Source organism: Delphinapterus leucas, chromosome 1 (genome assembly GCF_059928025.1).
Source record: "Delphinapterus leucas isolate spDelLeu-1000000601 "Yukka" chromosome 1, BTC_Dleu_Yukka2, whole genome shotgun sequence".
Taxonomy (NCBI): domain Eukaryota; kingdom Metazoa; phylum Chordata; class Mammalia; order Artiodactyla; family Monodontidae; genus Delphinapterus; species Delphinapterus leucas.
In genome coordinates, this window is record NC_143129.1 from 87,950,022 (window position 1) to 87,974,465 (window position 24,444).

At 50.6% G+C, this 24,444-nt stretch overlaps 2 protein-coding genes across 18 annotated transcripts in view; both read left to right on the top strand.

The window, feature by feature from the left end:
* Positions 1-19,293, top strand: part of IGSF3 (immunoglobulin superfamily member 3) — a 98,703-nt gene extending 79,410 nt beyond the window's left edge. For 12 of the 16 annotated variants that reach the window (XM_089917192.1, XM_089917201.1, XM_089917204.1 and 9 more), the window contains 6 exons: positions 5,321-5,731; positions 9,226-9,633; positions 13,818-14,294; positions 16,135-16,359; positions 18,536-18,671; positions 18,774-19,293. In XM_089917192.1, coding sequence (XP_089773318.1) covers positions 5,321-5,731; positions 9,226-9,633; positions 13,818-14,294; positions 16,135-16,359; positions 18,536-18,671; positions 18,774-18,960 — 1,844 coding nt within the window. In that variant the 3' untranslated portion in view covers positions 18,961-19,293. Of the gene's footprint in view, positions 1-5,320; positions 5,732-9,225; positions 9,634-13,817; positions 14,295-16,134 lie in introns of all 16 variants that reach the window. The other 4 variants (XM_089917231.1, XM_089917237.1, XM_089917227.1 and 1 more) reach the window with 3 other exon arrangements.
* Positions 19,294-22,697: 3,404 nt separating this feature from the next.
* CD58 (CD58 molecule) overlaps positions 22,698-24,444 on the top strand; it is a 44,024-nt gene continuing 42,277 nt past the window's right edge. For both annotated transcript variants that reach the window (XM_030759868.2, XM_022583973.2), the window contains exon 1: positions 22,698-22,837. In XM_030759868.2, the coding sequence (XP_030615728.1) occupies positions 22,768-22,837 (70 nt within the window). In that variant the 5' untranslated portion in view covers positions 22,698-22,767. The remainder of the gene's footprint in view (positions 22,838-24,444) is intronic.

A 24,444-nucleotide genomic window follows, 5' to 3' on the forward strand; every position in this document is an offset into this window, starting at 1 on the left:
CCCTGCCCCCAACCCTTTTAGAAGATGATTTTGTCCAATATTCTTATTCCGACAGCATGAAGCAGAAACCCAGGGACCGTTGGCCCGCTCATGCCAGTCCATTTATCAGCCCTCCACAGCTTATGTCGCCGGCTCCCAAGAAGGCTCTGTGTGGCCTGTGCCCCAGACCAGTCCTTTTGCCAGAGCCGCCTGCTGACCTGACCACATCACGGGTGTTTGTTTCTTTAAAATCTCTGGCTGGATGGCCTGATGAACGTGTTGTGGATCTCTTATTGACCATTCCAGACTTCCTGTTCCAAATGCACATCCCTAAGGTAATCTTCAAGGCACGCCATCCCTCCTGTTTTGTTGTTGATTTGTCTTAGCCTTAGCCATCGATGGTAGAGTGTGAGCCTACAAGGGGCATTTAGGCAAGCCTTTAAGCCAGTTCAACATATTCGATTCTTAGCTCCTAATCAATTCTTTTCTCTTTTAATTTTGAAGCATTGCTGCGCTTCCTTCTGATCTTCTTTAGCACCCAAAGCACCCTCCAATTACATCTCCCTAAATACAGAGGAATAAGGGAAATGTCAGCACTCATATTCCAGATACTTACAACCGTATCTTGGTTTGGCTATTAAATATTGCACGTTAAAATTGACGAAGCAATAAACACGCTTGCAGGAAGACAGCCTCCGGTGTAGAAAGCTCACTTGTCAGTGGGTGTATTCTGCTGGGATTTTACCGATGGGCAGTCAGGATGAATATTCAGTACCCTCCGGATGCTGCCAAATCCGTACTCTCCAATTTCTTATTGCTGACCTGGCAGATTGGCAGAGCTGAGGGCTTTTTCTTTGACTTCCGGGAGTCCAGGGCTTGTGACAGTGGCTCTCCTCGTCACAGTCCAGTAGGTGACAGGCTGCCCCATCCTTCAGAGCGATGGGCCCCTCCTTTCTTTCAGGAGAACCCGGGGTTCTCCTTCCATCCCGGGGGCATGTGGCTTCTGCCTTCTGGCTGTTAACAGAGTGAGCATGAGAGTAGGAGCCCTAGAGGAGTCCCGCGCCCCCCCCCGCGCGCCTCAGGCCTCGTTGTCATGGTAACACCAGGTGCACCTATTTGGAGTCAGTGAGCAAGGGTCACTGCTGTGTCTGCAGACGTGTAAGGCAGACAGGGCAGTAACCCTCCTTCTGTGAGGACAGGTGGGACATGGACATGCCTGCACACACACACACACACACACACACACACAGGCAGGCAGTAACCCTCCTTCTATGAGGACAGGTGGGACATGGACATGCCTGCACACACACACACACACACACACACACACAGGCAGGCAGTAACCCTCCTTCTATGAGGACAGGTGGGACATGGACATGCACGCGCGCGCGCGCACACACACACACACACACATACACACACACACAGGCAGGCAGTAACCCTCCTTCTATGAGGACAGGTGGGACATGGACATGCACGCGCGCGCGCGCACACACACACACACACACACACACACACACACCCCACAGCTCTTCCTTCATTCTCTCCCAGTCTTTTGGCTGACTTGCGTCCCTCAGTTTGAAAAATCTCTGCTGTCCAGCCACTGGCCCCCTCTCCACCTAACGTGACTGATCGCTGTCACGGATCTATAATAAAGAACAGAGTCTTCCTTTTCTCCCTCTGCTCCCTCACTGCCTGTATGCTACCCTCTGGCTGCTGCTTGCACCATTGCACAGAAACTGCTGTCTCTAGAGTTACCTGTGGCCCCCTCACTGCCACACCTGTGGCTTCTCAAACTTAGCGCATCAGAATCACCTGGAGGGCACGTGAGCCCACAGGTCTCTGGGCCTCACCTGTGGCGTTTGTGAGGCAGCGTCTCCGCCCCAGGTGGTGCTGATGCTGCCCGGCCACAGGGGATCGGAGGCCTCAGAAGGAAACTCTCCAGATGCAGAAAGAAAGGGCCCTTCCCTCCAGCAGGGTACAGCCCCGCTCTGGAAGTCATGAGGTACCTGAGAAGGTAGCTGCTGGGTGCGCTGGAGTCTGTGCTCGCAGGGGGGGTGCTGAAAGGTGGGGCCTGGCCCGCAGCCTCACACCCTTCTTCCTGCCTCTTCGTCCTGCTGACTCACTGTTGGGGATCAACCAAGTCCTCAGCGTCTTGTCTTTCACCTTTGTGTTTATTGCCTAAGTCCATTCAGTCACACAGCCAAGTCCAAGGTTTCTCGGGCTTTCAGGTTCATTTGAGTCACCTGGGAGTCTTGTTAAAAGGCAGAGTCTGGTTCAGGAGGTCTGGGGTGGGGCCCAAGAGTCTGCATTTCTAACAAGCTTCCAGGCAACACGGATGCTGCCAGTACGTGGACAATACTTTCAGTAGCAAGTTTGCCACTCAGGTTTGGCAGTTCTCGATCTAATATGGGGCTTTGAACGTGGGACTGAGCCCGGAAACTGAAAAGAAAGGGGAATAGTGAAAACGTACTGCGTGTTTATTATAGACCAGGTTCCGTGCTAAACTCTTACTGTAGAGTATTGCTTTTAATCTGCACAGCACTGCTCTCAGGTAAATGCTGTGATTGTTCTCACCTTACAGATGAGAATACCTACGGTTCTCAAGGGGGCTGTGCTCGCCTAACCCCACGGAGGAAGGTGGTGCCAGCAGGCTGCACACCGCCCAGGGCAGTGCTGGGCGGGATGTGTGAGTGCCTCCTAATTAGTTGTGCAGGCTGCTGTCTCCCCTGGGCTTCGGGAAAGGTCCTCCCTGTCCTTGAGAAGCGGGAGGAGATTCAGAGCGTAGAAGAGGAGCTGACCCCTTGCCTACCTGTCAGACATGTACCAAATTTCAAAAATGCCTCTCTTTCAAGCTTTTCAACACTTCACAATATTTTGACGTGGGAAGGAGGGGAAAAAATGGAAATGCTTTGAAACAATTCTCTTCCTTGGATTCTCGTTCTCAGACCATGTGACTGAGCTCAAGTTTAGTCATAGGCATCCAGTTTAATATATGCGGTTACTATAGCAATGGAGGTTTCCTTAGTAACAGTTGCAAAAATAATCTGGCCCCAATTAATAATGCATTTTAAAGCTCTTTCTACTCTACACTGAACAACCCAGTTTTTTGGGCCCAGAACCAGATAATTCAGGTGGTGTCATTTGCTCTGATAGAGATGTCATTTGCTCTGGTAGAGATATCATTTGCATGCGGTGAATCGGGTTGGAAAGGAATGAAAAGGGAGCTGGTTGTTTCAAGTATTAGAGGCAGCGGATAGGAAAAGTCGACTGGCAAGCTAAGGTGAATCTAGTTTCCAGAGCTTGGGTGCTTGCTGGTAAAGCCTGCCCTGTATTTCAGTGCCCTGGAGGACTTCGTGCGTTTGAAGAAGGGAGAAGGCAGGAGACTGGGCTTGTTCCCAAAAAAAGATGAAACCAGAAGGGTAGGGTCATGGGCCAGGGGATTTCTCTCAGGCGGGTGCCGGGTGCATTCTCGATGGCTTGAGAAGGTCTGTAGGTACGTGAATCCAGCTTCCTTTGTGAAGACTGTCCCCTGATTTAGCACCGGGAAACAGCCTCAGAGTTGCTTTTGCAGTCATGGTATTGGGTGTCCGATTCTGCCGTACTTAGCTCGCTGAATCCTCTCAGCCACTCAGAACCTTTGTCTGTGGGTTACCCCAGTGCCCAGGTGACAGTCTGGGGCTTTCAGAAGTTTCAGTTGCCTTGGTGCATGGAACTCGGACCTTGATCCTGTCTTTCCACACTAAGCTCTAAGCGAGCCAGCTAGCCAGCACTGGAAGAGGAGGCCCAGGCATGACCAGTGGGCTCAGTCCTGTGTCTAGATCAAGAGAGATGACCAGCAGAGGTGCTGGAGAAGGGCCCAGGCCAACCTGTTCTGGCCTCCCCTCTGGGCAGGGTCACTGGAGGAAGCCCAGCTTGCTCTCCCTGTCAGGGTCTGTGCCTTGTCCTGGGTTCGTTTCTCAGCTGACGAGTGATCTAGTCCTCGACAAGTGAAATGTAACAAGAAAGGTGAGGGTGGGATGATGCTTTTACTATTAGCTCCGTAAGAGGAACTTGGAATTGTGACTTTTTCCTTTTTTCTCTTTTTCAGTAGGGGGAGGATGGTGGGTAGGGGAAGCAGAGCCAAGTATAATAATGATGGAGTGGGTGAGATCTCACATTACCTTCATAAGATATATTTCATTAGACCGTGGCTCCTTGCCACCTTAAAGGAGAGCACGGTCATTAATTAGCAGGTAGGGTGGCCCTCTGGAGTCTGCCCTCCCTTCTGGTTTAGGAGCAGGATCGTGAGGCGACGGGGAGGCCGGAGTTGGGTGTGTTCTGTCCCACTGTTTGTCATTTCCTTCTCTGCCTTCTCTCTTCCCATCCTCCAGGAAGAGCACCCCAGCATCCTCCAGCCACCTGCTACCGTATTTCTCCAGCTCCCTCTCGTTCGCTCACCCACTCACTCAGTCACTAACTCACACGCCCCAGCAAACGCTGATTGAGTGGGTGCTCTCCAAAGCCCGAGTCCGGGGGTGCGGTGATGAGAACATCTCCAGGCAGGACCGTCTTATTCTTCAGAGCACCCCCAGCACTTAGCCTCGTGAGGGGCACGGAGTGGGCACACTCTAAGTATTTGCAGATCGAATGGAGAAAGCTTGATCTCTGCTCTTGGGGAGCTCATGGATAGCATGGGAGGGACGTAAGGAAAACCAAGCTGAAGATGCGTAAGGGTGCTGAAGGGAGCACAGAAGAGGGGCATCTGACCCAGCGGGATGGGAGTGAGGGAGAAGAGGACTAGAGGGTGAGCGGGGAGAAGGGTCGGAGGGGAGATGGTAGGAGACAGGCAGGGAGGACAGCTGAGCGGAGACCGAGCTCAGGAAGAAGCGGCATGGGGAGATGTGGTGCGGGTGTGACGGGGGAGGCTTGGAGGTGAGTGAAGACAGCGGGGTGAGGGCCAGATCCTGGAGGGACTTTGTACTGTGAAAGGAAATTTTTTTCTTGTCTATAAGCAGTTGGGAGCCATTAAACTTCTTAAGCAGGGAATTGATACAGGCTGGGTGTGTTTTTGCCGGATCCCCCTGGCGGCCATACGATGGCAGGGAGAGCTGGCAGGAGAGACGGCGAGGACCTGAGCCAGGGAGAGGCAAGGAGGAGGCCAGCGGAGGGTTGTTTGGGGTGCGATTGGCTCTGTTCTGCTGTCCTCACGCCGAGCCATGCTTTGGGGGAAGCCCATCAGTGTTTGGTTCTCTAGGAGCCGTGCTGGACAAAACCAGGCGGGGAGCCTGGAGGCGGGACTCGGGCCACATTTCCAGGGGTGTGTGGTGATTCTGCTGAAGCGCCCCCTTTTCCTTTGCAGTGACAAAATTGCAGGTGAGCAAATCAAAGAGGACCCTCACCCTGGTGGAAAACAGGCCCATCCAGCTGAACTGTTCAGTCAAGTCCCAGACCAGCCAGAACTCCCACTTCGCCGTGCTCTGGTACGTCCACAAGCCCTCGGACGCCGACGGCAAACTCATCCTCAAAACCACCCACAACTCCGCCTTTGAGTACGGCACCTACGCCGAGGAGGAGGGCCTGAGAGCCAGGCTGCAGTTTGAGAGGCACGTGTCTGGGGGTCTGTTCAGCCTCACTGTGCAGAGAGCCGAGGTCAGCGACAGCGGCAGCTACTACTGCCATGTGGAAGAGTGGCTGCTGAGCCCCAACTACGCCTGGTACAAGCTGGCAGAGGAGGTTTCGGGGCGCACGGAAGTCACCGTGAAGCAGCCAGGTAAGGATAGACGGTGCAGCCAGCCTGGGCCAGTAGGCTGAGGGCAGAGACTGCCTGGGGGCGCGGCAGGGCTCTGCGGGGTCCATGATGGATGTGCATGCGGTACAGAGCATCATCCTCGTTCACTGCAGGCCCACCCACTTTACTAGCGGGTCCTGGTGCTGATGGCGAACTCAGAGGAGCATCCTCTGTCAGCACGTGCTGTTATACGCAGCGTCTTCACCCGGGAGAGGCCCGAGGGGCAGCTGGGGGTTGCAAGGTGCGGCAAGGCAGGATCCCTGGCAGCGCCTGGATCTCATTCTGGGTTTGCAGTTTGCACCTTGGATCTCGGGCTGGTGCCGGCTCCATACCCAGGATTCCTGCCTGGAGGGCGTTTTCTGGTTTCCCCTTCTTCCTTACCACGCACAGCCCACGGATGAGCCCTTCCTGTCTCTGAACAGAACCACCCTTTGGCCCCCTCTCAGACCCTGTGGGTGCAGCCTTTATTCCGTTTATATCCGGCTCCCTGACAGATGGCGTCTGACTTCTGCCGGAGCACTTCCCAGGCAGGAGAGCTGACTGCCTCCACAGCCCTCAGTTCCCCTTTTGGGCAGCCCTGGTTGTTGAAAAGTTCCTCCTCCCTGTAATTTCCCTCTGAGGTTTTAGGTCTGCCTGAGAACAACCCAAGATTAGTCTGACTCATATCCTTTCAAACATGTGAAGGGAGCCCTTTCTCCTTGTTGAAAAGCTGTATCTAGTTCTTTGAACTTCTCACATAGTGTGGCCCTAAGCCCCCTCTCCATCCCTCATTCCTGCGTGCCCTATAGTTAGTTGTTATCCCTACCTCTGGTGCCCGATGAGCTGTGGGATGCTGTGTTGCCACCCTGAGTCCGAGCTCCTTGCCTTTGCTTATGCTACCCTCTCTCCTCCTGGAATGCACCCCTCCTGTGGCTTCTCCCCTGTCTTCACCCCATTCCTAAGACTTTACTCAGCACCACCTCCAGGAAGCCTTGCCTGATTTCTCCTATATCACCAGGGGTTCCGTATAAAACACATAACGTAATAATTATTTTCATTTCTTCTCCACTATACCGTAAGCATTTTGAGGACAGGTGCTGTGTCTTTGTATCTCCAGCCACTGACATGACACCCTTAATAAATACTGGTTGAATAAGGAATAACTGGTTGCTTTCCTTGACACCCCAGGGCCTTTGTACTTGCTGTTCTCATAACCTGGAATGTGTTGACCATAGATGTCCATCTATCTCGTTCTTCCTCAGGGAGGCATTCCTAGCTCATTTTAACTAAAATGGCACCCTAGTCACTCTGTATCCCCTTTCCCTAGCCCCTTCATAGCACATGTCACCACCTGGCATACCTATTCATATATGAGTAATTATGAACTACCTGTTCAGATTTTATACTCACGGAAATTCATTTATCATTGGTTATTATGTTCACTGTAGTGAACACTATCATTTGTTCACTCTTAATATATTCAAATTCACTAGACGGGTGGCCGCATGAGTGAGCACAGGTCCTGTTCTCTTTACCATGCTATCCTCACGGCTCGTCTCCCAGGAGGCCTCAATAAAAGTTTATTCTGGGACTTCCCTGGTGGTCTAGTGATGAAGACTCCGTGCTTCCACCATAGGGGGTGCGGGTTCGATCCCTGGTCGGGGAACTAAAATCCTGCATGGCGCGGCATGGCCAAAAAAAAAAAAAGCTCTGTGATCAACTGGAACCAGATGCAGAAGTCCAGATGTGGCCTGGCCCTTGCTGAACGCCATGGGGCTTGTCCCCTCCTTTCCTCAGGATATTGTATTTGTCACGCTGCCCCAATCCGGGGATTCTCAATCCAGGGATTCAGGTCTGCCCACGGTGACATTTCATGCCGACCCTTCTGGTGCATAAAATAGGAAGCTCTGGTCTAAGTGATTCCTGTTGGTATTTCCAGTGACCCACGTCCTGCCTTCAGGCCAGTCCCTGGGGCTTTTGAGAACTGAAGGTTGCCATTAGGCCCACATATGTTCTTTCAGGTTTCTGTTCTTTCTGTCTTTTCTCAGTTCTGACCGTTTTCCCCGTTGGGAGGTCATGGTCACCCTCCCCCACCGTGTTTCCTCTTAGTCATCATTCTGCCTTTCCCTTTTCTCATTTGTGCTGAAACTAAGAGGTTCTTGGTAGGTCCTAAATTTATCAAGGGAATTTCCCCATTGGAGGTTAACAGACTGACCGCAAGCTAACTGGGGCAGTGCACTAGGGCTGTAAGGATTCTTGTCAAAACAGTGAAATCTCTGCTTATGGGGAATATTAACACTATAAACAGAAAACTCACAGGACACATTAAAACAACACACTCCCCCTTTTCCGTTGAGATTTTTAATTTGTGTGTTTTCCTCCCCCCCCCCACCCGCCCCACTTCGTCTAGTCCCCACCCCCTCCCCCCCCTTTTTTTTTTATAAGAAAGCATACATTTATAGAGCTTTTGGAAAATACTAAAAAAGCACAAAGGAGGAAATAACCTTTCAACCCAGAGACAAGCAGAGTTAATATCTTCCCAAGTGTATATTTTCAGAGACTGGTTATTTGAAATATATTCTCTTGTTTTTTTTTTAATTTTTTGACCTTTTATTACAAAGGTGAAATAAATGTGCATTAGAAAACATTCTGACAGTATTAAACTGGAAAAGTGAAAGTACCTCCCTCCTCAGATATCACTCAGGAGGTGTCCTTCTCAGGGGCTTCTGTGCATTTACAGTTTCATAGCTTTTTAACCCCTCTGGTCCAAAGAGGCTTTTGGGCCCTTTATGAAATTGTATGTGATCAGAGTGTACCGCGTTTAATGACACTTCTTCTCTGGAGGAGAATCTGATTGGCTGAGGTTTCAAACAGCCATCAGTATCAGTCTTTTCTTTACTGATGTCAGATCAGTTCTGTTTCCACCTTGAGAGGGAACCCGTGTGGGGTGTTTTTGGTAAAGAAAGTAAGAACCGCAATTCTTAGGGCCAGCTGGTGAACGTATTAACGTGGCTTTCCCCTGCAGTTCTTTTGAGGCTGACAGCCCAGCACATTCTAGCATCCATCATGGATGGACCACATCCATCATGTGGTCAGTTTTAAAAATTTGCTCTCCCAGCAGGGTTCTCACCATGCCCTTTGCTGTCCCTTCCCAGCCACGCCCTCCCCTTGGCCATACTCTTTGTGGTCTGCTGTCCCTTGGACGTGGAGTCATCTACCATGCACGTTTGTCCTCTCCTAAGCATCTGAACCGATGAGAGTTATAAATTAGGGGGCAGCTGTTACCGTAACATTGAACTCCATGAAACTCAGGCACTCAGACCCGTGATCAAGAACTCAGAACGTTCAGGGTGTGCGCCTGAGCAGTGCTTCTGCTGATTGAACGTGCTGCTGTCCTCCTGCGTTTGGAAGGCACCTGCTCACGTCCGCTGGGAAGGGGTGCATGCACGTGGCTTGTTGCTTTCTTGTTGGCAACATCTCTTTCCTCGCCTTTGCAGACAGCCGCCTGAAGCTCAGCCAGGCGCAGGGCAACCTGTCGGTTCTGGAGACGCGGCAGGTGCAGCTGGAGTGTGTGGTCCTGAACCGCACGAGCGCGGCCTCCCAGCTGCTGGTGGAGTGGTTCGTGTGGAAGCCCAACCACCCAGAGCGGGAGACCTTGGCCCGCCTGAGTCGCGACGCCACCTTCCACTACGGAGAGCAGGCGGCCAAGAACAACCTGAAGGGCCGGCTGCACTTGGAGAGCCCTTCCCCGGGCGTGTACCGGCTGTTCATCCAGAACGTGGCGGTGCAGGACAGCGGAACCTACAGCTGCCGCGTCGAGGAGTGGCTGCCCAGCCCTGGCGGCACGTGGTACAGACGGGCAGAGGACACCGCTGGCCAGACGGCTGTTCAAGTCATGCGACCAGGTGAGAGTTAATGTCCCCAGGCCTCCGCCCGCTTTGGTGGTTCCCCTCTAAGTGTGATATTTTATGCACTGCATAAAGTTAGTTAATTTTAAAGTGAACTAATTGTTAATTAAATTAACCCAATTAATTAGTTACTTGCAGTTAAATATATGAGCATTTACGTTGTACATTTGCGTTCACAGTTGTCTGAGATTTTTTTTCCCCTAGTGAATGGAAAATTGCACATCTGGCTTTGGCCTAAGGTGATTCTATTTCTTAGCTAGAATAGCATTTGTCAGTTATTTATTGCAGAGCCTAGAATATTTTCTTTTTAAAGAATACATTCAGATTCAGACAAGTGGCAAAAATCTTGAAACAGGGGGCTTCCCCGGTGGCGCAGTGGTTGAGAGTCCGCCTGCCGATGCAGGGGACACGGGTTCGTGCCCCGGTCCAGGAAAATCCCACATGCCGCAGAGCGGCTGGGCCTGTGAGCCATGGCCGCTGAGCCTGCGCGTCCGGAGCCTGTGCTCCGCAACGGGAGAGGCCACAACAGTGAGAGGCCCGCGTACCACACACACACACACACAAAAAAAATCTTGAAACAGTAGCCATGTGGTTCAGAAAATTCAGCTTGTGGATTTTCAATGGAAAAGAATTGATTCATATGATTTAAATGGAAAATGATGTAACTGCAGCCTTTATACTCTCACTTCCTAATAATTTTATTGGTACTAATGACTGTTCTTTGTGGCCTTGTGCTTTTCTTTATTGTTGCTTCTAAAGTACCCAAATGCATGTAATTACTGGGTAGAATTATTGTTCCACATTCACACACATAATTAAAGCAAAGATGTGCAGGGTTCCTGTGTCCTGCGAAACATCACATCATCATTCATTCATATCAGAACAAAGAGTCAGTGATCCCCTGAAGGACATGGAGCGGAAATGCACTGTGACCTCCATCCAGGGGAATGCTTTGTCTTGTGTTCTGAGCATCCGGGGTGCTGTTTGTGGTCGTGGGCACTGTTGGAAGCTTTCATAATGTTTTCACATCTAAGTAGAACAGCTCTTTTTGTTGGCGGAATCCTGGAGCTTCACGGTTGTGCCCGCCCCACACATCAGTGAACACACTTCGGGGAGTGCATACAGCCTTTGTTACAGGAGAGGGACATTATCTCTCTCCTCCGTGTCTTGCCTAAGCTGGAGGGGAAATTGCCTCTACTTTGAGTCACTCATATTTCCCATGAGCTTTCTTTCCCCCGTCCCCCTTGCTTAGAAGCTGCTGCGTGTCTTTTCCCAAAGGTAAATGGTAAACACGGCAGCTGAACACACTCCTCCTCCACCTCCCACCCATTATGGAGATCCGCACACTGAGGCCCCAGGCAGCGTGGGAGGAGGCAGCCAGCTGCGCCCCAGCCACAGTGAGGCTGTTTATGTTCAGTCTTCACCACAGCCCCAAGTGGTAGGTTTTTACTGTCGAGGGAACTGAAGCCTGAAGAGAAATGTCACACAGCCAGCACTTTGAGCAGACTGGGTGGTCGCCCAAGGTTCCCTCCCGCCACACTGTGTGCTCACAATGTGACCCCTAAGTCTGCAGCCCTGAGGCTGCCTTGTGTTCAGTCAGTTGAGTAGCCTTCCTCCCTCCCTCCCTCCTTCCCTCCTTCCCTCCCTCCCTTCCTTCCTTTCTTCCCTGATTATATAAGGTGATCGTGCTAATAACAAAGCATTTGGAAAACAGAAAAATACAGTTTAGAAAAGAAAATTTATCTGTGGGGACTTCCCTGGTGGTCCAGTGGTTAAGACTCCGCGCTTCCAGTGCAGGGGGCACAGGTTCAATCCCTGGTCGAGGAACTGAGATCCCGCATGCCCTACAGCCAAAAAAAACAAAAAGTTATGTGTAATCTGACTACCTACATATCTTCATATTCCCTCTGTCTCTCTCCCTCTCTCTCTCTCTTTCTAAACGAAGTCAGGATATTATTGTTTTATGTGATTTTTTTTTTTCCCCACTCAGCATTCTTTTGTGAGCCTTTCCCCATGTCATTGAAAGCATTTCATGACCACCATTTTTACTGGTTGCATAACATTCATTATGTAGATGTACCTCAAAGCTTTTTTTCTGAGATATAAGTTGAACATATAGAAGACTTGAAATAAAAGAGCTCTAAAAGTTGGGTTAAGAATCGCCTTGCATTGCTTAGGGGCGACCGTAGTACGAAATATACAAACTGAAGGACTACCCTGGGTGAGATTGTAGCTGGGTAGATGAGTAGTTGTGTTTGGCTCACTGGGGAGGAGAGAGAACCACATTCCTCACCCACAGCCCAGAGTCACTGGTCGAGGTCACAGCATGGGAGCATCAGCATGGCCTCGGGGAGGGGCAGGGACGAACTTTTTTCTTGTAGCTTACACACGGAAAAGGAAGGAAAGAGTGTCAAAGGCTGACCAGGGAGATACTTTGGCCTCTTCTAGAAGGGGACAGACACGGGAAACCAAAAACTTGAGTCATTAACAGAGACAGGGCACTTGAAGGGGCCCCGAAAAATTGTGAGCTTTAGACAAGAAGACAGCAAAGAGAGAGTAGATGGGAAGAGGCCCTTCTGGGGAACTGAATGTCCCACGGTCCCTGACCACCTTGCCATGATGGGTCCATTCCCTCACTGCACAGCATCTCTCTCTGTTGGCATGTCTGCCTTGCTCCCTGGAGGGATAAGGCGATGAGTGAGGGAGTTTGAGTCACTTGTAAACTGATTTCCCCATCCTGCTGCTTTCCGCCCTCCAGCATCTCTCCCTAGCCCCGGTGAGAGCTGGGCTGATGCAGCGTGCCTGCCACCTATAGCTGTCTCCTAAGCTTTTGTGTCCAGCGGTGCACACAAGGTTCCAGATGTGCTGAGGGGGGTGGGGAGGGGCTTGTCAGAGCCCCACGGAAGCAGTGGTAACCAGCTTTGTGTTCACTGGCACGCCGATTCAGCCACTTCATTGAAAGCCCAGGACGGTACTTGGGAAATGCTCCTGTTTGGTTGTCATCCAAGTAGAATCCGATTTGGTCTCTCTACTTCCGTTGATGCCACATTGGCATCTTTCATGAGCATTTCATAAACAGAGCCAAAGGGAGGCCTTTTAGGAGGTAGGGAGTGAATTACTTGTTTAGAACCTACCCCAGTGAGCCAAAACCCGCAAAAGAAACAGATACAGCTGTCTGGTGGTGTCTGTGGGATGTGCTTTACCTGCTCAGGTGTCTCTCCGTGGCTAGTCTTCATCTCCCACCTCTGTCAGGACACTGTCTGTGTTATCCTCCTGCGGGTCCATACTCAGGGCGAGGGGCCCTTTCAGGTTTATTGTCTTTTGTTTAGCTTCAATCCTTGGAGAAGTTTTACCTGCTTGGGTTGGTTCCCTGTGGTGTAGGCAATAATCTACATGCACCCGGTTTAAATTCAAAAGCTGCTGATGGGGTGAATTCATTTCCAAGGGCTGCCATAACAGATTAGCGCAAGCATTGTAGCTTCAAACAACAGAAATCTATTCTCTCTCAGTTCTGGAGGCTAGAAGTGTGAAATCAAGGTGTCATCGGGGCCCTGCTCCCCTGCAGGTTCTAGGGAGGGGTCCTTCCTCGCCTCTTGCAGCTTCTCATGGCCCCGTGTTCCCTGGCTTGTGGCTGCATCACTCCAGTCTCTGCCTCTGCCTTCCCGTGTCCTTCTCTCTGTGTGTCTCTCTGTGTCCTCTCCTCTTCTTATATCCAGGCCTGCCCCAAATAAGTGCATCTTAACTAATTACATCTGCAAAGACCCTATTTCCAGTTAAGGAAATTCGGAGGGTCCAGGTGGACATGAATTTGGGGGGACACTATTCAACCCCACTGCAAGGGGTTACAGTGAAAATAAGTGTCCCTCCCTCCCTGGATTCCTATAAGCATCCATGTTACCAGCTCCTTGTGCATTCTTCCAGATATTCCATGCAAATATAAACAGATTCTTATGTCAGTATAAAACTTATTTTCTCTTTTCTTCCACTCGATGACGCATAGAGTACACAGTGTGCTGTACTCTAACAATTTTTCTTGAATCTCCTTCCACCTCTCTGCACACAACGCCCCCTTGTTCCTTTCAGTCGATACGTAGAATCCTCTTGTATATTACTAGAACATATTTAGTGGTGGACATTTAGGTTGTTTTGAACAGAAATTAAAACAGCCTTATCTCCGCCAGATGCCGCCCTGCAGGTGGACACGGTGGTCCCCAATGCCACGGTGTCCGAGAAGGCGGCTTTCCAGCTAGACTGTAGCATCGTGTCTCGCTCCAGCCAGGACTCCCGCTTCGCTGTGGCCTGGTACTCCCTGAGGACTAAAGCTGGAGGGAAAAGGGGCAGCCCTGGCCTGGAAGATGGGGAGGAGGAAGGAGAGGAGGGGGAAGAAGAGGAGGAAGAGGACCCCACAGAGCGGACGGCCCTGCTGAGCGTGGGCCCAGACGCTGTCTTTGGCCCAGAGGGCAGCCCCTGGGAGGGCAGGCTTCGCTTCCAGAGGCTCTCCCCGCTACTCTACCGGCTCACAGTGCTGCAGGCAAGCCCTCGGGACACGGGCAACTACTCCTGCCGCGTGGAGGAGTGGCTGCCCAGCCCTCAGAAGGAATGGTACCGGCTGACGGAGGAAGAGTCCGCCCCCATTGGCATCCGGGTTCTGGACACAAGTGAGTTTTTCCAGTTTTCAGGGTTGGGGGGTGTCACTGTTGATTCCAGCTGTCCGGAAGATAAAATCAGAGCTTGATGGCGGACCACTAAGCAGTTTTCTTGCCTGTTGTGGGCATTTAGGATTTGACAAACCAGTTCATATACCTGACCCTTGATTGCCCTTGGGAAAAATAGAGAGAGGAATTAAAGTGATAATTGAAGTGATAATCTTTATAATAAGCTTGATGCTCCACCAGATTCAATTTTCGTTGGATTTCATTATACAAGTGTATTGTTAGATGTTACCTTGTTAACTCGTTAGAATATCCAGCTTAGTCTCTTCTTAGCAAATCAGCAGCAGAAGAGGAAGAAAAAATAAAATGAAGTCTGAGTTACCTCACTGCCATTCTCCCTTTTTCTCAAGTTCCTGAGTCATTTTTATTTCGGAGGGTAACTTGGAGGATTAGGTGGATTTTGCATGGTTAGTTGGGAAGACCAGCCTAGAAGGGCAGTGATGTTACAGAGCATCTGGAAAGAGCTTAGCAGCAGCTCTGTTAGCCAACAGCTATTGCTACAGAATGATCCAGAACCCAATGTTTTTATAATACCGAGGGACTCATGAACAGAGACTGGAGGAAATTCTTGCTGACCTGAATTATTAGCCCTAACGAGGAGCTCTTTTGGTTGGCCTTCTGTCAAAATGTGGAATTTATCAGACTGAAAATGGTGTTTGTTATAGTAGAATTAGCCTATGATACAGAAATTAAAAATTGGCTAAAAATTTCAACTTCTTCTCAATCACAACATTTTATCAGATCATTTTCAGTTTTGTCAGCTTTTTCTTTTCTTTGATAACCTCCTGTTTATTAAATAGAACCTTATGAAATTGAGGTTTCGTTGGTCAAAAGTGTTTGATATCACCAGTCTCATAGACCTTGGAAATCTAGTGAGTGTAAGTGTGCGTTAAATTTTCTTAATCATACTGATGAGCAACAGCTATGCGGTAGAAAGGAAAGCCCAAAAAACCCCCCCAAAAACCCCTAAATCACACTTAGACCCTCTAACGATCTGCTGAATAACCCACTGTCCAAAAGCACAAGGGAAGGTGTTTAGACCACATTTTTTTCAGCCCACTGTGGCTGTCCAAACTTAGTAAACTTCATCGCACACAGGGATCATCCAGCAGCCTTATTTTACAGAGAAAATGCAGCCTCCCAGAGCCCAGGCTCCTGTCACAGAGCAGCAGTCCTTGACGAGGTCAGGGGTGTGAGGCTTCATTCTCCTCTGTATCCAGGAATAACTAACACTGTGTTCCGTGCAGCCACAGATACACCGCAGACATTTGTAAGTGGTCCATAACGACTTTTTAATTGATAACATTAATCAAATGAGCATCATTTCTGGTAAAGCTGCTCTCAGAAGCTGGTGGGTAGAGAATGTGTTCTGTTCCAAAGAAGGACATCGGCAGCAGAACTAAGTGCAAAGGGACACGTAAAATACAGCCAGGAAGGAGGTTCAGGCTGAAGTGGATTCAGCATCATCACCACCCCAGATACAGTTGAGTTCACAATCAATCAATTACACTTTCTTGTGTGGCTTTCCAAGCAATACAACTGACTCCTAGTGGGAAACGGAGGCATGGCTTTGTTTGAACTTCCAGCTGCGTTGGAAGAGATGCGGTTGTGAAAACAAGAATACCAGGGTAGTCTGCCCTCTCCAGTAGTGGCAGGAGGGGAAAGACAGGGTGGATGCAGGAGTCCTGCCAAGTTGCATCCATGCAGTTGGGTGGGGTCTTCAGGAGTGAGTGAGAGTCCAGGTTCCCAGCCCTCATTGTCCTGTCACCCTCTCGGTCCTTTTCAGGTTGCACCCTGCAGTCCAGCATCTGCTCCAACGACGCGCTCTTCTACTTCGTCTTCTTCTACCCTTTCCCCATCTTTGGCATCCTTATCATCACCATCCTGCTGGTGCGCTTCAAGAGCCGGAACTCCAGCAAGAACTCCGACGGGAAGAATGGGGTGCCCCTGTTGTGGATCAAGGAACCACACCTCAACTACTCCCCCACTTGCCTGGAGCCCCCTGTGCTCAGTATCCACCCAGGAGCCATAGACTAAGGGGACCCCTGGCGGTCATAAGCCACAGAGGAGCTGAGGCTCTCCCCACTGCCTCTTGCTCTGCGATCAGACAGCGGACAGCACCCGACCTCTGGGGCGCTCCCACAGAACGCGGTCGGACTTGAGAAGTGTTCAGTCACCGCTCAGCCAGAGGCAGACTGCCTCTAGGTGGCAGTCTTGGTTGGTTAGCTATTTTCGAGCAGATGGCGCCATCCTGCCGAATTAGGTTGCTTGTTTCTGTTTTCGGTAATGTGGTGAGTAGCTCCCGGTGCCACGTCTACTCACTGGTTTATATAGTATTCTCAGATATAGATGTTACAGGGGTTCTTATTCTTTGTAAGGGACGCTTTTTCAATCCCTTTGGTTTACGCTTTTTGGATTCCGTCATGTTGTGGACAAATTACCCTTAAATACGACTGATGGCAGCAGGAAGGACGAACTTTATAGCGCAAAGGAATCTCTTCCAAGACTTTTTTTCATTTTTGCACACTTGAAAATGCCACCCATGGATCAAAATATACCCAAACATTTTTTACTTCCTTAACGAGACTTGAAAATTATGTGTAGTGTGGGCCCAATTTGTATCTTATATTCTCCCTCAGCTGGAGTTGTTGGAACCACTTTGTAGTCAAGATGAAAGCATTGAATTTTGCTTCAAAGAACTGTATGTACAAGATAAATCCTGCATAACCCCACTAGGAGTAGATAGCGCCCAGCCTAGCCTATCTGTTGGGGAGGCAATAGGCTTCATCCCAACCTTGCCAAAAAATGAGCAGACTCTGTTGGAGAACGAGTCAGAAGCTCCAAACAGCAAACACTTTGCAAGTTAAAGTGGGCAGAGGGCTGCTTTTAGCAGCGACTGACTTTCAGATTGATCAAAGTCACTGATTAGTGAAAGAAGGAACCAAGGCTGGTCGTTGGCTTGGTCTGTTCTGCAAGGGCAGTTTCTGACTGATAATTGCGAGCAGGTGGGCTTCTATTTTCAGGTGCTTTGCCAAACTCTTAAGGGAAAATGGCCAGTGAGCCTTCAGAGGGCCCAGCAGCCCCCACATACACTGTCGGGAGGCACTGGGGCTGGTTGACAGCTAAGGTTCGTGAACGTTGGGACAGTCAGCCAGCAGTGAGGGGGGGGTTTCCAGAGCCAGCCACTGTAGAACAGGGAGGAATAACTACCTCCCTGGAGATATGAAGACTAGGTTTTCATTCTTCCTTCCAATTAGATTTTTCTCAAAGATACTGATGTCTCTCTTCTTCGCCGTTTGACCTGCATCTCACTGCCGTAAGAATATCTGCCCAGGTGAGGCCCAGACGCAGCCCTTTGTAATCTTTATGGATTACCTCATCTCAGCAGAAAGTGATCACATGCCTTTGTCCGTGGATTTTTTATCTTTCCCTTTCTTAGCTCTTGTTTGTGGCTTTAGGTGATTTGGTTGTTCACTGTCATGGCAGCTTTTCATTTGAATGCCCCTTAAAGCCTGGCGAAGGCCAGTGTCACCTGTTATTTCACACTTGCTGGGCAAGATGCCGGGCTCCGGAGCATCGTCGGTTGCAAGTGTTTCCTTTTGTGCACTCCATGAAGATGTTTTCCTGCCCTGGCTTTCTCAAATTTTGCTGGCCACAAGTTCCATCTCCCTTCCTTATGAACTTGCAGCTTGAATCCCAAGGGAGTTCCCACTTTGGAAAAAACCTCCAGGGATTCTGGAACTAGGTCTTACCAGAGAGATTAGTGTGAAACCCTGTTCTGGGACAGAACAGACTCCAGGGGAGCGCTATAGGATTCCAGGCCACGTGGGTACTGATCCTCATTGGCGTGTGCGGGTGTGCAGGGGGCCTGGGTGCTCGGCAGGTGCTTTGATGTGTCATAGCCAAGGGGGAAGCGAGGCAACTGCCCAACCGTCTTCTGAGGGGCTTACATAGCCTGCCTTCTCTCCCTCCCAGATACACCAGTCCTCTCCTGTGAGACTGTGTAGGCACGGCCACCTGAATCCCACTGATGCCTCATGTGCTCATCCCCATTTCTTGTGCTGCATCAATGCTGTAGAGGTACACAGCAGGCGCAGTGTTGAGGAAATAAGGCGGTCTTTGGCCCCATTTCTTCTCTTCAGGGTGTGGGCTTTCAGTGGGAAATTGCTGGCCCTTAATTCATAGAGTCAGCTCGAGAAGACGATGTACATTCCCTCTGTCTGAAAGGAAAGATGCCGGAGGGCTGGCTGGAACTGGGACGCATAATGAAGATCTGAGTTTGAATTGGTTCACAGAAGAAAGAAAAGCCAGTGCTGCACATAAGTAAGTGAAGCACTTGCAGGAGATTTGAAAGGAATAAAAGAAACCGAAGCCAGTATTTTAATAACTTTTTTTTTTTTTCCTGTGCGTTTTCTATTGGGCCAGGGGATACTGTCAAAGGGTGAGCTTTTCGGCTTTCTATGAAAATCCCCAGGACCTTCTTTCTTTGGCCATTTCTATGGAAATGTGGCGTCAGATGAGTGATAATGGTGGCCTCCGGTGGCTGGGAAACCTCACTGCAAGTTGCCTACAGGAGAGACACGCAGAGGAAAACTGCCGACTGCTCTCTTGACTTATCTACATCTACGATGTTGCATTAATGAAAAACGACACTGTGCTAGGCCCGTTCCAGGACATGGATATGACCACACCCTCCTTCCCTAGGGTGTTTCTGTAGCAAGTTTTCATATTCTTTTCAAACAATGGTTTCTCTGCGTTAACTTTTGAAGAAGAAAAAAAAGAGGTAGGGTAGGCAAACTACCCATGCATGATGTAGAGAGCTGTTGATTTGTTTTTGTTTGTTTTTTTAAACGAAAACTATTTGTAAGATGTTGCACTAAAATGTTTTATATACACTTCAGAGACCTGTAGTAAATTATGTTGAAAATATGGCTGTTTACATTGACTAGAGTCCACTGTCCTTCTTTCTCCTCGCTGATCAGCCACTCTGTCTACGGAGCTGTGCCCTGGGGGCCTGGAGTCCTGCCCCAGACTTTGGCTTGCTAAACTCAGGGTTTGTGAATTGCCGCTTCTATTATCACGCCTCACCCCCAGTGCAAGTGGCACCTTTGTACAAGTGATAAAAACCACCCCTTTCTCAAGACACTTTACTCTCAGCTGCTGAAAATGTACGTATATCACACATACGTACACACATACACATCTACCCTGACTGTCAAGGGCAGAGTCGTGCACCGCTCAACACACAGGCCTGGAGGCCTGACAGGCCAGTTCAGAATCTAGCTTTCTTTTGGGTGGGAGTGGGGTGGAGGTGGGGAGACAGGATGCAGTGAGAGGAGACTAATAGAGGAGGGGAGCAGGAACCTGGGACAGCGTTCTCCTCTGTCTTGGCAGCAAGAGCACACCATCTTCTTCAGACTCTGTCGTATTGTCCCGACAGTGAAATGCTCAGCAAGCCTTTTCCAGGATGGAGGAAAGCGCAGGAGCTGCGCACTCCCGTGCACTGAGCCCACGGAACACACCCATCTCTGTTCCCTGCACAACTCAAATGCTGGGAGGTTTTGGGGGGAGTTCACCACATCTGCAAATTGAGAAGAATACTAGAATGTTGACAGCTATGGCAGCGACACGTGATTAGTCAGAACCCATCTGTAATTCTTTAAAATTCACAGAATGCAAAAGGAACTAGATGGAGGTAAAAAGCAGAAGGAGGTACTTCCTTTTCTTCTTCTTTTTAAAACTCAAGCCTTTCAAAGGCTTTAATATGTGCTTTCCTCTGCTCCCCAGCCCCATTTGCCGCATCCTTATCAACTTCCTGCAGCTGCTGGCTTGGTCGGGAGTTGAAATGTGACTGTTTATCTCTTGGGTACCCAGAATGGTTCCATGTTAAGTCTTATGTATTATTTTTGCCTAATTTTTTCCAAATGCTCTCTTTTTGCCAGGGAGCATTTTAAAAAGGGAAACAGAGTATTATGGAATAAAGATTACCCCCCCCCCACACACACACCCTTGGTGCAAATCCGCCCAGGGTTGATATAAATGAAGTGAATATACACTTCCATATGGGGCAAGGACGATTTTCACGTATGCAGGATTAGAATCAGTGTTTTGCTCTGTCTTTCTAGGATTCCCAAGCTTCTTGGGTGTAGTTCCAAGCTTGGCAAGAACTAGAGCCAGAGAACTGGAGTGGCATGCTGGGAAGAGCAGCAGCCCATCCACGCCACACAAGCAGACTGAACGAGCCCTCCTTTTTTCCCTTCTAGTCCATGATTCTTTACAGTGATGAGCAGATAACACTGGACCTCTCAACACTGGTCACAGGATGTAAAATACATCCAGCCCTCCTTTGGGTGGCCAGTGCTCAGTATATGGATAGGGCCTTTTGGCCCATCTGCCTAATGCATTGCAGGTCCAGCCTTTCTGAGCCACTTTTGACTAATGAAGTCTGCTAGACCAGGCATATAAGGGCTTCTAAAAATGTTTGCTGGAAGCACAGCATTTCTCTTGATGAAAGAGCTGGCACCATTCGTTGGCCAGAGAAGCAGCCAATCGAGGAAGACCTACTAAACCATTCCTTGCCTGATACCTGGAGACCATGACCTGGGGAATACTTCCCAGCCCAGGTGACTGGGCAGTCCTTTCCTCAGCCCTGCTCTTGAGCGGGCTGACAGCTTTTGCTGGCCAGTCCAAACAGCAGTATAGCTGCCCATCCTGTATGAAAGGGTAAGAGTGGTACTTTGGACTTACCCTGGGTTGGACTCCCAGTTCTGCACCTTACTCTGTGTCCTTGGGCAAGTCATTTACCTTCTCAGAGCCTCAGTTTCCTAATCTGTAAAAACAAGGACAGCAATAAGATTAAATTAATGCAGGTAATGCGCTTAACACAGGGCTTGGCTCATAGTAAGTACTCAACAGATGTTTGCTGTTCTATCACTTCCCAGCTCAAAAACTTTGAGGGGCTCCCCAGTGTTTAAAGTTCTGATTCCATCTTACCTTTCCAAGTTAGCCCGAGTTCTTACCAGCGCAGAGCAGAGGAGAAACTTGATCTTCTCACATTTTGTGCTACACACTGTACCTGCCTTGTGTTCCCAATACCTTCAGATGATAGGGAATGTCTAAGCTCATGGTACAGAACATCAGTCCCAGAAATTTCACGGATATAGACACCTTTTACAATTTCATGGCTAATGTAAGAAATAATTTATGAATTCTTAACAGGGCAGTTCAAGTGTCTTGAGTGGAGGTCCCCACGTGAGGATGATGGTAATGACAGCAACAATAAAGCACACTTCCACCGCTTCACAACTGGCAAACATGTTGGTGTTTGTTGGGACATCAGAGAGTCCCGTTCAAGAGTCCAGTTCATGGGAGGAGTTTCCTGCTCACATGGTAACGAAGAGTTCCCTCAACTGCAATGGCTGAGCAGGGATCATTCTGGTGCCACTGTCTGAAAGAATGGGGGCTGACCGGGAGACTGATGCCAGTAGCTGGTTCTGGGAATACAGTAGTAATTGAGTCTGGGATCAGATGGATTTGAGGGGAGAGGACTAGCGAATAAGATGCGGAATTCCAAGCGCCTGCTGCAGCACGAGGGAGAGAGGTTTGGGGAGGCCAAACGGAGAGGGAGTGAGCAGCGCTGACTCCCCAGCCTGAGGGCGAGTCCACAGTAGAGATGGAGGAAGAGTGAAACAAAGAGGAAACGGAGAAAGGAGAAACCCAAGGCTGGAAATCCCAGTTCCCAGTGAGGGAGTGTTGGGGTGAGGTCCGTCTTAACGAGAAGGTGGCTGCACTTGAATGAGGAGAAGCAGGCACTTGGGGGAGGAGGATTGGGGCCGCACCAGGGGACCCCACACAGTCTAGCAGTCGTCTAGAATGTTGCCCGTTTCCTTTTGTCTTAATATTTGAGGAAGCTGTCTTGTCCAGGGTCGTAGTAGCGAAGTGACTGGCAGGAAAAGCGAGGCTGCGCGACTGCGGCTGCTGGAAAGAGCTGAAGGAATAAAGCGCTTCAGAACCTCCCTGTCCCGGCACAGAGCTCTGCTGTCACCTCCAGCCGAGCGGGGCGCAGTTTTCGGGGAGCGACGGTCCGATACCCCCGGCTATGGGGGCGTCTCCATCACGTTCCAAATGCCAAGGAAAAGTGCGGGAGGTGCGGGAGGAACGAGGATAAACCTGGTGTGAAAACGCAAGCCACTTTTGGGGGAGAGCTCCACAGAGGAGGGCGGGGGGCGGCAGAAGAGCAGGAAGGACCCGGGGCCCAGACCGCGTTCTCGGGAGGGGGGAGAAAACGCGCGCCAAGACGTCATCCGGGACCTGGCGGGACGCGCGGGGCGGGGCGCACCGCGGGGCGGGCTCTCTCTCCCTCCGGCAGGCCGAGGCGACGCCCGACTGGGTCCCTGTCGCGGAAGCTGGCCCGTCCGCTATGGCCGCGGGGAGCGCCGCGGGGTGGGCCGTGGGGGCCCTCGGAGTGGTCTGCCTGTTGCTCCGGTTGGGTGAGTGGAGGCCTCCCCCGGGAGCCCGCGGGGACCGGCAGCGCGGGGTGTCAGTGGCCCCGGGGCTCCGGGGCCGGGTGGACGGGCGCGGCCCGAGGCCGCTGCAGGGTGGGGTGGTGGGGTTGGCGTGGGGCACGCAGCCCGCGCGCGGGACTTGGTCGTGTCACCCACAGGTCTCCCTAGGGTGGTCAGCAGGAAACGTGGACCGCAGGCTCTGAAGCCTGTTTGGGAAAAAGAGGGACGCGATTCCTTCTCGTTCACCTCCCCTAGGCTCTTTCCTCCCTCTGGGGAGCCTTCTTAACCTCCACGATCCCCGATTCCCGCTCGTGTTCCTCCGGAAGGGGTGCCTTTTCAGTGCGACTCAAGTGACCAAGTTACTGCTTCCAGCCGGAGGTGCCGTAGCGCAGAACTTGAGGGGAACTTTGGGAGCTGGTCTCGGGCTGGCCTCCCTGGCCAAGGAAGGCGCTCTTTGCGCGTGCGCCGGCCTCCGCGCTGCGGGTGGGCGCGCTGCGGCCAAAGCCAAGTATGCCCGCGCCCGCGCGGAGGGCGGCAGTTCAGAACTGCCCTGCGGCGGGAAGGCGAGGGTCTCAATTCAGAATTCCTAAGGAGTGTCGGCTGGTCCCCTTTCCCCTCCCTTCCGGACATGAAAGGACTAACATGTGAGTGTCTAGGACTGTGTTCATCCCTTTCACGCATCTTCAGCTAAATCGTCACGACAGCGCCATGAAATAGTTATCTTTGTCTCCATTTTTTACCTCCCCACCCTTATCAACCTCTCCCCACACAGGCCCCTAGTTAAGTCATAACCAAACCCCTAAAGCATAGTAACAACCCCCTTAACTAGTACTTCTTTTCTTGGAATTTCCTGCCACCGGCCCCTTAGCCCACACCCCTGATGAACCTCCCCTCTCCACTCTGCGTTCAGCGTTTATTGAGTGCCTTTGGGGTGCATGCATCTATGGCTTACAGCCTGCGGAATGGGGGGTTGAGATACGTTCAAAAGAACCTACAGCGTAAGGCACAGAAGTAAATGTTGTAAGAGAGGTAAAAGTAAAGTGCTGTGGGCGTGCAGAGGGAATACAGCAACATCTTTTGTGAAATCAGATATCTTTTGTAAAGCAGAAACTTCATGGAAGGGAGGGTGTTTGAACCTGGCCTCCGAGGACAGGTGGTATGTGAACATGCCGTGATGTGGGAAAAGATTCCAAGAGCAGGAAACCAGGAAAGAAAGACAGGGGAGCAGGGTGTAGAGGGTGACCTTGGGCAGTAGGGAGTCATCAGTGTCACTGGAGAGTTGCAGTGCCCACGGGAGCTTGAGGCCCCCTAGGGGAGCCCTGAATGTCCTCTTTGGGAGTTAGGATTCTCTTCTGCAGGCAAAGGAGACCTCTTTCTGGGCCTGACAGGATCAGAGCCATCCACTTAGGAAGAATTAATCTGGCAGCAGTAAAGAGAAATGATTGTAGTTGAGAGGAATTGGAGGTGGGGGACCAGGGCAGGTACCATCATAGACCCCAGAGAACTGTGAGGGTTTCATATGCTGGTGGCTGTGGGCAGGAGGGAGAGGCATATACAGAGGTTGAAGGGATAAGGTAACTCCTCCAGAGGCA